We start from the raw sequence: 14,947 nt of genomic DNA on the forward strand, positions 1-14,947 counted from the left end.
TTCCCTGTCAGTAGTCTACCAGTACTAGATGCCTTGCAGCTTTCCCTCTCAGTAGTCTACCAGTACTAGATGCCTTGCAGCTTTCCCTGTCAGTAGTCTACCAGTACTAGATGCCTTGCAGCTTTCCCTGTCAGTAGTCTACCAGTACTAGATGCCTTGCAGCTTTCCCTCTCAGTAGTCTACCAGTACTAGATGCCTTGCAGCTTTCCCTGTCAGTAGTCTACCAGTACTAGATGCCTTGCAGCTTTCCCTTTCAGTACTCTACCAGTACTAGATGCCCTGCAGCTTTCCCTGTCAGTAGTCTACCAGTACTAGATGCCTTGCAGCTTTCCCTGTCAGTAGTCTACCAGTACTAGATGCCTTGCAGCTTTCCCTGTCAGTAGTCTACCAGTACTAGATGCCCTGCAGCTTTCCCTCTCAGTAGTCTACCAGTACTAGATGCCTTGCAGCTTTCCCTGTCAGTAGTCTACCAGTACTAGATGCCTTGCAGCTTTCCCTGTCAGTAGTCTACCAGTACTAGATGCCTTGCAGCTTTCCCTGTCAGTAGTCTACCAGTACTAGATGCCTTGCAGCTTTCCCTGTCAGTAGTCTACCAGTACTAGATGCCTTGCAGCTTTCCCTGTCAGTAGTCTACCAGTACTAGATGCCTTGCAGCTTTCCCTGTCAGTAGTCTACCAGTACTAGATGCCTTGCAGCTTTCCCTGTCAGTAGTCTACCAGTACTAGATGCCTTGCAGCTTTCCCTGTCAGTAGTCTACCAGTACTAGATGCCTTGCAGCTTTCCCTCTCAGTAGTCTACCAGTACTAGATGCCTTGCAGCTTTCCCTGTCAGTAGTCTACCAGTACTAGATGCCTTGCAGCTTTCCCTGTCAGTAGTCTACCAGTACTAGATGCCTTGCAGCTTTCCCTGTCAGTAGTCTACCAGTACTAGATGCCTTGCAGCTTTCCCTCTCAGTAGTCTACCAGTACTAGATGCCTTGCAGCTTTCCCTCTCAGTAGTCTACCAGTACTAGATGCCTTGCAGCTTTCCCTCTCAGTAGTCTACCAGTACTAGATGCCTTGCAGCTTTCCCTGTCAGTAGTCAACCAGTACTAGATGCCTTTCAGCTTTCCCTCTCAGTAGTCTACCAGTACTAGATGCCTTGCAGCTTTCCCTCTCAGTAGTCTACCAGTACTATATGCCTTGCATTGAATGCTGATAATAATGGTTGAATACCAAAACATGAATTTGTCTGTCCTGGCCTTTTTATAACATAATAACTATAATAACTGTAACATTGTAATGATGAAGTATGCTCACATTTTTAACCACTGTCTCTCTCTCCCTGCTCTCCCCCTCAGCGGCCCCTGACCTGGTCCTGAACCCCCAGGTAGTGGAGCAGACCACCTATATGGAGGACAGGCCCATGTTCATGCTGCAGTGTGCTTATGAAGAGAACTGCCTATCCACCACCTCCAGCAAGACCCCTGCCAACTCCTACCGCCGCCTGCTGCGCTTCTCCTCCCAGATCCACAACAACGGACAGTCAGACTTCAGACCCAAGGCTGGACGCCACTCCTGGGTGTGGCATGACTGCCATAGGCAAGTTGCTCCATGGCCCTTCCTGTTTGTTTGTGAAATTGAAAGATATGCTTTGTTCACACAGCATGTTGTTAGCCCAGGGCTATGCGCAATGTTATCCAGGCTATTGTATTATTTGTTTAATATGGTGATATACACTCAGTTTACAGTTTATTAGGTACACCCATCTAGTACCGGGTCGGATCCCCCTTTTTTCTCCAGAACAGACACAATTCTTTAGGGCATGGACTCTACAAGGTGTCGGAAATGTTTGTTGCTCAATTGGTATCAAGGGACTTAAAGCGTTCCAGGAAAACATTCCCCACACTAGTACCGTGGACTCCAGGTAGGATGGATCCATGGACTCATGCTACTTGCACCAAATCCTGACTCAACAGGAACTGGGATTCATCGGACCAGGCAATGTTTTTCCACTCATCAATTTTCCAGTGTTGGTGATCGCGTGCCCACTTGAGCTGCTTCTTGTTTTTAGCTGATAGGAGTGTAACCCGGTGTGGTCATCTGCTGCAATAGCCCATCTGTGACAAGCATCGACGAGTTGTGCGTTCCGAGATGCCGTTCTGCACACCACTGTTGTACTGCGCTGTTATTTGTCTGTTTGTGGCCCGCCTGTTAGCTTGCACGAATCTTGCCATTCTCATTGGACCTCTCTCATCAACGAGCTGTTGTCTCCCGCAGGACTGCCGCTGACCGGATGTTTTTTGTTTGTTGCACCATTCTCTGTAAACCCTAGACACTGTCCTGTGTGAAAATCCCGGGAGACCACCCGTTTCTGAGATACTGGATCCGGCACGCCTGGCATCAATGATCATACCACTCTTAAAGTCACTTAGATCACTTGTTTTGCCCGTTCTATCGTTTAATCAAACAGTAACTGAATGCCTCGATGCCTGTCTGCTTGCTTGGCCTCGATGCTTGTCTGCTTGCTTTATAAAGCAAGCCACGGCTACGTGACTCACTGTCTGTAGGAGCGATCCATTTTCGTGAACTGGGTGGTGTACCTAATAAACTGGTCACTGAGTGTATTTTACCTCATAGTTGTGTCGGTCACCATGACTACCTAGTTGTCTTTTTATAGGTGACTGACGTTAAGGGAACGTTCTACTGAACTCTCTAGATAACTCCGTTCTTGAGCCATTTTCCATTTCCATACATTCTCTGCCCTGTAATTGGCCACGGACTGAAACGTCTCAGATGTTTTCTGTCAAGGCATTGGGTGAACTAAGCAAAGTCGGCAGCTTCACACACAGCTTGTGGGATTATGCATATAATCTGAATCGCTAAACATATACAATTTTGAAAGCAAATGTTTATTATGGGTTTCTGCCATAGTGCCATATGTTTCAACAGTCTCTAGCTCTGGTATAAAAACATATCTGCTTCAGAGAGAATATAATAGACTCTACAATAGATGGCAGATCTATTTATAAATGAAGTGTCTCTCTCTTTCTCGCTGTGCCCAGGCACTACCACAGCATGGAGGTATTCACCCACTATGACCTGCTCAGCCTCAACGGCACCAAGGTGGCAGAGGGACACAAGGCAAGCTTCTGTCTGGAGGACACTGACTGTGAAGAGGGTAAGAGCCTGGATAAGTAAATGTGTGTCCCAAATGGCACCCTATCCCTTACATAGAGCCCATAAGGCCCTGGTCAAAAGTAGTCCACTCTATAATGAATAGGGTTCCATTTGGGACACGACTAGCTACGTATACTATCTTGTCTACCTAGTGTTCCTCACTCCTTGCATAGCACATATATAATACAGCCTGAGCAATAGCTCAACATGCTCTTTCACTCACAAAAGATTCTGTGCCAATGTATGTACTTTGATTAACTTTGATTTATTGTCATCTTGACAGGTATTGAGAAAAGATACGAGTGTGCCAACTTTGGAGAGCAAGGCATCACTGTTGGCTGCTGGGATACGTACAGACATGATATTGACTGCCAGTGGATTGACATCACAGACATCAAGCCCGGAGATTACATATTCCAGGTAAATTACCTTTCTTCTTACGTAAGGTCTTTCCAGTGAAGGAGTGCGTCCTAAATGACACCCTATTGCCTATATATCCCAGGGCCCATAAGGCTCTGGTCAAAAGTAGTGCCATTAGGGACGCAACCAAGGTCATTCCTCTACACTATTAGGTCTAATAAAGTGAATTAATTACTTTTATTGGACAAATGTAAAATGCATATAGAGTTTTTTCATTCAACTGAGCAAAAAATACAACCCTAACCCTAACTATGATTATCAATGTTAATTTCCATTCTTTGTGTTGGATAATGATTCACAGCATTTTGCTCTCTCCAACAGGTTTTTATTAACCCTAACTATGAGGTGCCTGAGTCCGACTACTCCAACAACTTAATGAAGTGTAGATGTAGATACGACGGCCACCGTATATGGATGTACAGCTGTCATAATGGTAAGACAATGGAGTGCCACAATTTGTGTGGCTGTTTTACCTCAGAAATTCTGTGTTACTGCATTGTTCCGCAACCACTTTCATAAATGAAAGTTGGATGTTTGCAGACCTCACAAGTAGACTAATGTTAAGATGTATAGATCCAGCCATTCATTTGTGCAGGAGGTATATACAGTTGCTGGATGTTAAAGGGCAAGTTCATATTCATTATCTCCAGCACCAAACCAGTGTCTACATATGTGAAAATGGTGTTGTAGAACAAAATAAGTTCTACCAGATGACATCATCAAAAGTTACAACATTTGAGTGATTTTCAAACACTATGAGATTCGCAGTGACTTGGGGAGCAGTAAAATACCCTCCCTCTGGCTAGAAACTTGTTGAAAGTTTTGAAAATCACTGCTTTTCGTACTTTTAATCCTACCCTATGATGTCACAGACAAGCATTTTTTTGGACCAATCTTCTTATAATTTTACTACAGATCATAGAAATACACCCTTTTCACATATTTAGACACTGGTTTGGTACTGGAGATAATTAATGAGGTTGAAAAGTGGCGTAGTTGCCCTTAAAAAACTGATGTCATGGGACTTGGTTTCATCTTGACATTACACTATTTAAGTAATCGAAAAAACGTCTGACAAACTTTGATTTGAAAGTGTAAAGCGTTGAGACGTTTTTTAAATGTTGAATTGTAACAATGTGTGACCATTTGTCCCTTTCCTGTGTTCAGGTGGATCATTAAGCACTGAGACTGAGGAGTCCTTCCCTGGGCTACTGAACAACCAGGTGACCCACAGGTAAAAGGATGGAAGAGAAGATCAGAGCAACCATCACCACCACAGAGAAACTGCCAAAATGTCCCCAACCACTAGACTATATGCTATATGGACAAGCTGCCCACCGGCCGCTGCCCACCTCTTTCAGACGTTCCCTCTCCTTCCTAGGCAGATAATTTGATGTATCCTTCTGTCATCTCAAATTTAATCCCCTCTCATTAGTTTATCCCAAAAGCAGGCAGCTTCTCCCAGCTCTCTGGTTGAGATCAAGAAGGGACTGATGCAGTTTCTCACACCCCTGGGTTAGAGACATGAAATATACATTCCCAACTCTCCCCGCTAGAGGTGATGATGAGACCAAATAGCATCTTATTCCCTATATAGTGCACTATTGGGTGCTGTGTAAATTCTCTGATGTACAGTAATGAAAGTGAATCCTGCTGCACTTTCTTATTTTTTTAATGATAAAACATTCAAAGGTCAAATGTCATTTCTGCAGAGGTTGGATATCTCTGACAAATAAATATTTCTTGAACTATGAACAAAGACATATTTGGGAATACTACAGACTTCGTTGATCATTATCTATTAATAGATTTGTATGGCTTTATAAAGTAAGGGCCTCATATAGGCTACTCTCTAAGTAGCTTAATGAAGATGAGTATTGAGGACACAGTATAGTACAATGCAATACAATAGGATCCAATAACTAACTGCCAGTAAGTGCGTTGTTGTTGTGAAGTGTTTAACAAACAGATGTCCTGTGATGTAGTAATTTCACCTGTCTTCTATTTTATTTTTCTTTGGAAATTTAGACATCATTATTTTGAAGTACAAGGTTGTTACCCTCACCAATCTTTCAGTCTGTGGTATAGATTTCTATGGTCAACACGCTCTATCTTTAAGTTATTCTGTCATGTTTCCCATTCTGACATCTGTATTCAACCCCAGTACCCATCCCAAGTGCCTGAGAAGTTCCTTAGTCTACTCCACGCCACAACAGTAGTGGCGGTAGTACGGTAGTTAAAATGGAGGGATACAACTAATGCCCCTCAGTGCCTTATATTGAGAGAAATAAAGTCTTTATTTTATTTTCTCATGCATATGTTTCTTTTCAACATTCACGAACAATCTCATATTTTCAAGCAAACATCATATTAGTAACTTATTGTTGTATAAGTCAGGGATTTTAATTGCATTTTTTCCCTTTTTCCTTTCAGTTTTTTTGTACAATAATGTGTGTCTCATTATTGTATTGTACTTAAATAATGGTGCTACCAAACTGTCATCCTCTGTTTTATGAGGGTACAGTACAGTGACAGCTGAATGGCTACAGTTTGTTATGCTAACTGTATACTTGAATGGAGTGTAAAAATCCATAATGTCCTTTGTTTGATAACTATATTAAAGCAAACAAATCTAAGTTGTTGGTTGGATATTCAGATATTTGGTCATTTAGCAGATGCTGTTATCCAGAGGAATTTACAGGAGCAATGGGGGTTAAGTGCTTTGCTCAAGGGCACAGACAGATTTTTTACCTAGTCGGCTCAGGTATTCGAACCAGTTACCTTTCTGTTACTGGCTCAGCGCTCTTAACTGCTATCTGCCACCCAGATATAAATTATGCCTAATGCCACCATCCTCATGATCACACGCTGTGCTGATTTCCTCAGTCCTTGAATTTGCTGCCATCTTCTGGTTGTTTTACTTTAGGGTAGTGATTTGGCAATGTACCGTAAAGCAGTAGTCTACTACAGTTTGGTATATACAGAGATAGAGAGGACTAATGTGGCCTTTTGGCCACTAGAGGCTTCTATCATTCTCAATGATGATATATGATCTCCACCCTCTGGTCATTTATAGTCATTACAGTTTGTTCTTCACTGCTCTGTTGACTTTAATATAATTTCTACAGTATGACCAAGGGATGTCCTTTAACATCTGAATTCTGAATTACTTCAACGGGAGTGACTTTGTTTTAGTGTGGCATAGTATCCAAGTGTTTGTCTAATCCCCTTCCAACTACCAAGACCACCCATTCCCCTGATATACTGTAGTCCACATAGACACACACATCCAACAAGACACATAGACTAACCACACTCCTCACACGGCTGAGGGTCTTGTTTTGTGGCCGGGGAGGGAAGACCACCTACTATGCTGTGCCACCAGGAGGGGAATGTCACGGGTAACTTGAGACTGAGTTCAGTGGCTAACAACAGACATTCGTTTGACTAGACATGCTTGGGCAAGAGAAAATCTCCTTCTACTCTATGAGGTAACAAAGAGCTGCATTCATGCGATTAAAGGTTGAAGGGAGATCGAATTATGTTTGAGGCATGGCTGAATAGAGGATGTGCGAGCTAAAACCAGAGGGGATATGGTTCAGCAGTCTCTTTCTCTGGCTCGGCTTGGGAGAGGACAGGGAACCAGAACAGGTGATGGGCTCTTATTTCTCTTAGTCAAGAGTTACCACAGAGCTCATGGGAAAGTGCTGTGTTTGCGTCCCAAATTGCACCCTATTCCCTATGTAGTGCACTACTTTTGACCGGAGCCGTAGCTGTATCCCTTTGTCAAATCTTACTAGAATTCAGTCACAAAACAAACACTATGCATGGCACAGGTACATTTGACAAAATAACCATCTGAGCATTGACGCAGCATGGAAGTAGAATGCATGAATACAGAGAGAGAAAATACCTTTTAGAGGATTAGGAGTCAGGGGACGTATTACAAAAAACATCCTAATTGTCATATTCTAGTTGATCTTATTTCACTTTAGGACATCATTTAAGATTTTGTTCTGTACTACGGCCCCAGCATAATACAGGATACTGTACATGATAGGAAACCGAGTTTAAAACTAGAGGAGTAGGAGTAAGGGGATGCTTTACAGAAACATCCTAATTGTCAAATCCCATTTTCTCTCACTTTAAGATGAGATTTAAATGTTGTTCTGTACTATGTCCCCAGCATCATTTACTGTAGCTGAGTTAGTAAAGTGGAGTATAGAACAGTGCAAGGGAGAAGAGTACAGGGGAGATTGTAGAGACACCGTAGTCCGAATGGGAGCCAGGAGGGCTGGTATGATGTTCAGCTGGCTGAAGGTTCAGGGGGTCCTCAGTCTGGAGGTGTGGAGGTGGACCCACCCACCCAAGACCAGGTGATGCTGTGACAGAACCAGATGAAACCAGCCCCGGCCTCCTCAGAGCTCTAGTCCAGACAGCCTGGGATCTGCTAAATGTAAGAAAAGCTCAGTGAAACAAAAGCCCCCTAAACAGCAGGTAGTGAAACTTTTCTATCTTTTTGGGGATCTGTCAAACAAATGTCAGTTAGCTAGCTACTCTCATCTCTATGGCTCTAATCACACACTATTGACTTCACCATCACACAACTACACCTCACACATCACCGTGCTCAACCACTATTTATTACCTCACTCTATTATACCATTTTTTTTATGCGACCTGTTCAAGATAAAACAAAGCAGTGCGACAAAAACAACAACACAGAGTTACACATAAACAAACGTACAGTCAATAACACAATAGAAAAAATCTATGTACAGTGTGTGCAAATGTAGAATAGTAGGGAGGTAAGGCAATAAACAGGCCATAGAGGTGAAATAATTTCAATTTAGCATTAACACTGGAGTGATAGATGTGTAGATGATGATGTGCAAGTAGAGATACTGAGGTGCAAAAGGGAAAAATAAATGTTGGTTATATCAAAGCCATTCGCTTTTTTTAAAGCTGTTCTGGGAAAAATCCTCAACTATCAAGTATTTCATTACATGTATCTTCATTTTACATACCATATTCACATCTGACAGCTTTCTAAAGCGATCAGCATGTTGGCAGGTTGACACCAGGAAAACACCCAGGGCATTGGTCTTTTTCCTAGACAATACTGTGGTGGAACAGGAGAAGCAGCATGTGGAAATAGACATGGCACGGTCGTCTGTTAATGACACATTTTTCAACCATTAACTGATCAACGTCTGTTTTCCTACACTGCGGTCTGGAGCAATTACGCCAGAGGACCGTTCATCACACACTTCCCCCCGAACTGTGAAATTCCACGGCAGGTCCACTGAGGGCCTTCTGCTCTGCTAGAGAAGCAGGAACGAGTATGCAGCAGAGCAGCGGGATGACACTATTGCAACACTGTCCAGTGGGCATAAAAGACTGTATGACTGAAACAGCACAAACACATTCCCTTTGCTAAGAGTGGTTTATACTTTCTATGAATTTCTAATGAAAATAATAATCTGTGTATGCACTTTGTTCCACCAGGACCAGGGCTGCACCAGCACCCGATGAACAAATAGGGCTATGTGGTCTTGTATGGCTCAGTTGGTAAGGCATGGTGCTTGAAAAGCCAGGATTGTGGGTTAGAGCCACCCATACGTATGGATTAAAGCGTCTGCTAAATGGCCTGTTTCCCGTGTGTAACAAAATGTGTAAAAAGTAAAGGGGTCTGAATACTTTCCGAAAGCACTGTTTACTGTATGTTCTTCAGCCGATCCATTAAAAACAATGGCTCTCTCTACAGGCAGAAAATTCACAGAGACAGTTTGGGTTAGGCCTGACTGAGTGTTGAAAAACACTAAGTTGAGACGTTGTCATTAAGAGTTAGTAAACCTTTCACAGCATGACACTTGTTGATGAAAATGGGTTGGGATCTCAATGGAAAAATTATGTTTTTTGTGATATGCAATAACTTACACAAGCTGTAAAGATGTGCTTGAGTGAGGTAAATAGATTCAAGACATGATTTTTAGTGCTCTTGAAAATCTTGGGACAAAAACACTGTGCTGTCAGAGTGGCTGTAATACTGTCATATGATTCCACCAATATAAAACAGAGTAGATGGGAACTGCACAGCAGGAGAGTAAATACAAATTGCTCTGGAGCAATGACATGGTCTCAAAGATTTTCTGGATTTAGTTACAGCATGGGGTGAACGAGGAAAAATATAATGTCAGTCTTGGAAAGCAAGACCAGCCATATTTCAATTCAATAACATGCCACATATTTCTATCCTTCATTAGATTACAGAAATTGCTCTCACGCAGTCTCACTACTCACAGATACTTTTAGATTTCTCCCATTGAGCAGTTTTTTGATGGTATTCGATTGCTACAGAGTAATTTGGTACGCAGTACAGAAAGACTATGAGGACAGGCATATGGGCAATTCTATGCACAATGAATAATTTTAAGAATTTCCACAGAAAATAGTACAAAAACACATTTACTTGAAGAACAGTGCAGATGCAAAGTTTGGTAACAGAGTGAAGGCACAATTTTCATCTGCACTGTTCTTCAAGTATTGTGTTTTTTATAAAAAAATGTCAGTGTAAATTGTTAAAAGTAGTCCTTGTGCATAGAGTTGTATGGTTTATTTAAGTTTGCAATCATTGTTTTTTTGTTTGACAAACATTTTAAAGTGAAGAATCTGAGTCTCAGCATCCCTCTATTACCCGTAGAATTGCCCATATGGAATCTGTTGTACACATCCCGTGTGGCATGACTGTGTCTTGAGTGACATAATTCAATCTTAAATTGTAATGGTTAAATGATAAATCAATATCATTTTTGCAATTCCTTTTCCTAAATAGGTGACAAAATTCAAACTGAAATGCCCAAAAATTTCATTTCCATGGTACTATCCAGTACAACACATACATTTCTCATGTTTGCCATTTCATTTCCTTGTTGTGACACCATGAATTGTGACAAAAAGAAAATGAATTCTCAACTGCAATTGAAAATGATTTTCCATACTCTGTGTGGTTTAAGACTGTCCAAATTCGAATGATCAATCAAATTAGATAAATCAATCGCAATGCTTCATTTTGCTATTTTGTTTCCTCATTGCTCCTCTGCGTTTGACCTGTCAATTATACACGGTGGGCTGGGTTTTGGTAACGTGAGGCAGAAGAGGTTGCCTGGTCTTGCTAGCTATGCTCAGACAGAAATACTCTTAATTTCTAAAGTATTTATGGATCAGTGACAGAGAAGCGAAGCTGTACTATATACTGAACAACTCACTATACACACTGAGTGTACAAAACATATTTCCATGAGATAGACCGACCAGGTGAATCCAGGTGAAAGCAATGATCCCTTATTGATGTCACTTATTAAATCCACTTCAATCAGTGTAGATGAAGGGGAGGAGACATGGATTGTGACAATTGAGACATGGATTGTGTGTGTGCCATTCAGAGGGTGAATGGGCAAAACAAAAGATTTAAGTGCCTTTGAACAGGATATTATAGTAGGTGCCAGGCGCACCGGTGTGTGGCAAGAACTGCAACGTTGCTGGGTTTTTCACGCTCAATTGTTTCCCGTGTGTATCAAGAATGGTCAACCACCCAAATGACATCCAGCCAACTTGATAGAACTGTGGGAAGCATTGGGGTCAACATGTGCCAGTATCCCTGTGGAACGCTTTCGACACCTTGTATTGTTCATGCCCCGAGGAATTTAGTGTTTTGAGGGCAAAAAGGGGTGCAACTCAATTTTAGGAAGGCATAATTGAGTCTGTCAAACAAGTAAGCCTACCTCTTATGTCTTAGTGTTCCAACAAAGCCTTGTTAGTAAATTTGCCAATTTAACTTTCAGCACCAGGCGCTGTCCATATTGATTTTAGAAATAGCGATCCACACACGATTGGTGGCTGCAACTCAACTCGTCTTTTTGGTTATTTATCCAATTATATTCCTTTCTCTTTTTTTATCATAGATATATTCCCAATATTATTATAATAATTCTGTTTTCACATGTGTGTTTCACATAATTTATTAAGCTGTTGGTGCTTGCTTCTACTTATAAATAATGTGACCGCTGTAGGTTGATATTCTTGTTTCCTAATGTTATTCCTTTACAATTTTCTGAGTCCTCGTGTGTGTAACTCAAATGTGTGTTTTGGTCTGGATTGGGAAGGTGTGAAATCTATCAACGAGAGAATGAAGCCAAATCAATCTTATAAATTCTCTTCAGTATATGTGCTGTCACTCCTCGTATGCAGACCCATGAGCCACCGCAGCCCCTCATGATGAGATCCACTTTTTTTGAGGGTCCAACCCCACTCCTCCCCATGAAGGGGAGGAGTGTATACTGTAAATACACACACATCATTTTTATTAAAAAAAAACTTGTGGAACAGAACTTGTGGGACTCACGGTCAAGCGAAATTCTACAATATATTACTTGTGCACAGTACGCTCTGAAGAGGAAACAATTATATGCAGCCTAACATCGCTCCCAAATGGCACAGATGTGCAAATGTTTTTATTCACTCAATCTACACACAATACCCCATAATGACAAAGAAAAAAATGATTTAGAAATGTTTACTAATTTATATAAAAATAAAAAAAATGATATCACATTTACATAAATGTTCAGACCCTTTCCCCAGTACTTTGTTGAAGCACTTTTGGCAGCGATTACATTCGAGTCTTCAGGACGCTACAAGCTTGGCACACCTGTATTTGGGGAGTTTCTCCCATTCTTCTCTGCAGATCCTCTCAAGCTCTGTCAGGTTGGATGGGGAGCGTCGCTGCACAGCTTTTTTCAGGTCTCTCCAGAGATGTTTGATCGGGTTCATGTCCGGGCTCTGGCTGGGCCACTCAAGCACATTCAGAGACTTGTACCGGAGCCACTCCTGCGTTGTCTTGGATGTGTGCTTAGGGTCGTTGGCCTGTTGGAAGGTGAACCTTCACCCCAGTCTGAGGTCCTGAGCGCTCTGGAGCAGGCTTTCATCAAGGATCTCTCTGTACTTTTCTCCGGTCATCTTTGCCTTAATCCTGACTTGTCTCCCAGTCCCTGCCGCTAAAAAACATCCCCACAGCATGATGCTGCCACCACCATGCTTCACCATAGGGATGGTGCCAGGTTTCCTCCAGATGTGATGCTTGGCATTCAGGCCAAAGAAATCAATTTTGGTTTCATCAGACAAGAGAATCTCATGGTCTGAGAGTCCTTTAGGTGCCTTTTGGCTAAATCCAAGCGGACTGTCATGTGCGTTTTACAGAGGAGTGGCTTCCGTCTGTCTGGTGGAATGCTGCGAGATGGTTGTCCTTCTGGAAGATTCTCCCATCTCCACAGAGGAACTCTAGAGCTCTGTCAGAGTGACCATCAGGTTCTTGGTTACCTCCCTGACCAATGCCCTTCTCCCCCGATTGCTCAGTTTGGCAGGGTTAGGAAGAGTATTGGTGGTTCCAAACTTCTTCCATTTCAAAATGATGGAAGCCACTGTGTTCTTGTGGACCTTCAATGCTGCAGAAATGTTTTGGTACCCTTCCCCCGATCTGTGCCTCGACACAATCCTGTCTCGGCGCTTTACGGACAATTCTTTCGACCTCATGGCGTGGTTTTTGCTCAGACATGCATGGCCAACTGTGGGACCTTATATAGACAGGTGTGTGCCTTTCCAAATCATGTCCAATCAATTTAATTTACCACAGGTGGACTCCAATCAAGTTGTGGACACATCTCAAGGATGATCAATGGAAACAGGATGCATCTGAGCTCAATTTCGAGTCTCATAGCAAAGGGGCTGAATACTTATGTAAATAAGCTATTTCAGTTTTTTATTTTTAGTAAAATTGCAAACATTTCTAAAAACCTGTTTTTCCTTTGTCATTATGGGGTATTGTGTGTAGATTGCTGAGAATGTTTTTTTTATTCCATTTTAGAATAAGGCTGTAACGTAACTTGATTTGGATCTCTTTTAGTCCCCATTTGGACTAATCTTCCAAGAGCCCTTAAACATTAAAATACAATTTATAATACGAACACGTTTCCACATATAACACACTATTACAAACATACATAATATACTAACATAATGACCCAATAAATACTCAATCTAAAAAAAGATTGATTCTTCATCTACTATAGTCCCACAACATTTCTATGTATTATATTTAAATCATTTTAAAATAATGTTTAAATGTATATATTGAAAGGTTTCTGGTTTGCTCAGTTAATTTATTCAATTTCTTTATTGCTCTAAATCGAAATGTTCTTTTGCCTATTTCTCTTTTGTGTCTGGACAATGCATAGATGGTGGACAATCTATTCCTAGTATTTACGGAATGTCTGTCTCTTACCAACTGAATACCGTTGTGAATAGAACTTGGCCGTTTTAAATGATGTAATTATGAAATAAAATAAGCATGTTCCTTTCAATTATCTTATCGATTGATGACCAACCAAGAACATTGCGCATGACTGCAACAGAAGAACCATATCTCCACCTTAAAACAATCCTTTCTGCTTTATTCTGTGCATTCTGCAGCCTCCTAACTTCACTTGATGATGCATTTCCCCAGACCACAGAACAGTAGTTCACCTGACTCTCAATTAATGCTTGTGTTATTTGCTGAAGAATTTCCCCTTGTAAATATTTAGCTATCCTTCTGATTATGCATGCTGTTTTAATATATATATTTTTACATAGATTAGTTATTTGAGACGACCATGATAAGCAGTTGTCTATCTGCACTCCCAATATTTTGGTTTCTGCCACTTCTTCAATTTGTACTCCTCCCATACTTAATTGTATCCCATGCTGTTTTGGCCTTTTCCTAGTGGAACAGACCAACATAACTTTGGTTTTCTTGGTGTTTAAAACAAGTTTGTTTTGGCAAACCCACTCCCTAATATACTCCAAATCTCCTTGTAAAGCTTGCTGTACCTGTTGAACCGATTGTCTTGCTGCATAAATTGTAGTATCATCTGCAAATATAGTAGCTTGAGTTTCAGCTAAGGCATAGGGAAGGTTGTTGGTATATATTAAATAGAGAAGTGGCCCAAGGCAGCTGCCCTGCGGTATTCCACAGTTTAACACATGAGGGGAAGAAAATGAACCATTGATATAGGTGGACTGTTTCCTGTCAGTTAGATATGACTGTACCCAATTCAATGCTACATCCTTAAAACCATAATGCATTCATTTTGTCAAAATTATTTCATGATCCACTAAATCAAATGCTGCACTGAAATCTAAAAATAGTACACCCACAAACTTGCCATTATCCATAGCATTGAGCCACTGGTCAGTCATGTCAACCAATGCAGTGGTAGTGGAATGGTGTTTGCGATAAGCATGCTGATTGGCTGTAATCAGATCATTATTTT

The 14,947-nt window shown here is 41.4% G+C and overlaps 1 protein-coding gene across 1 annotated transcript in view; it reads left to right on the top strand.

The window, feature by feature from the left end:
• LOC139545144 (lysyl oxidase homolog 2B) overlaps positions 1 to 6,214 on the top strand; it is a 49,843-nt gene extending 43,629 nt beyond the window's left edge. The window contains exons 10-14 of the mRNA XM_071352583.1: positions 1,340 to 1,580; positions 3,044 to 3,159; positions 3,442 to 3,578; positions 3,900 to 4,011; positions 4,746 to 6,214. Coding sequence (XP_071208684.1) covers positions 1,340 to 1,580; positions 3,044 to 3,159; positions 3,442 to 3,578; positions 3,900 to 4,011; positions 4,746 to 4,816 — 677 coding nt within the window. The 3' untranslated portion in view covers positions 4,817 to 6,214. The remainder of the gene's footprint in view (positions 1 to 1,339; positions 1,581 to 3,043; positions 3,160 to 3,441; positions 3,579 to 3,899; positions 4,012 to 4,745) is intronic.
• Positions 6,215 to 14,947: the final 8,733 nt, after the last annotated feature.

Source organism: Salvelinus alpinus, chromosome 19, assembly GCF_045679555.1.
Source record: "Salvelinus alpinus chromosome 19, SLU_Salpinus.1, whole genome shotgun sequence".
Lineage (NCBI taxonomy): Eukaryota > Metazoa > Chordata > Actinopteri > Salmoniformes > Salmonidae > Salvelinus > Salvelinus alpinus.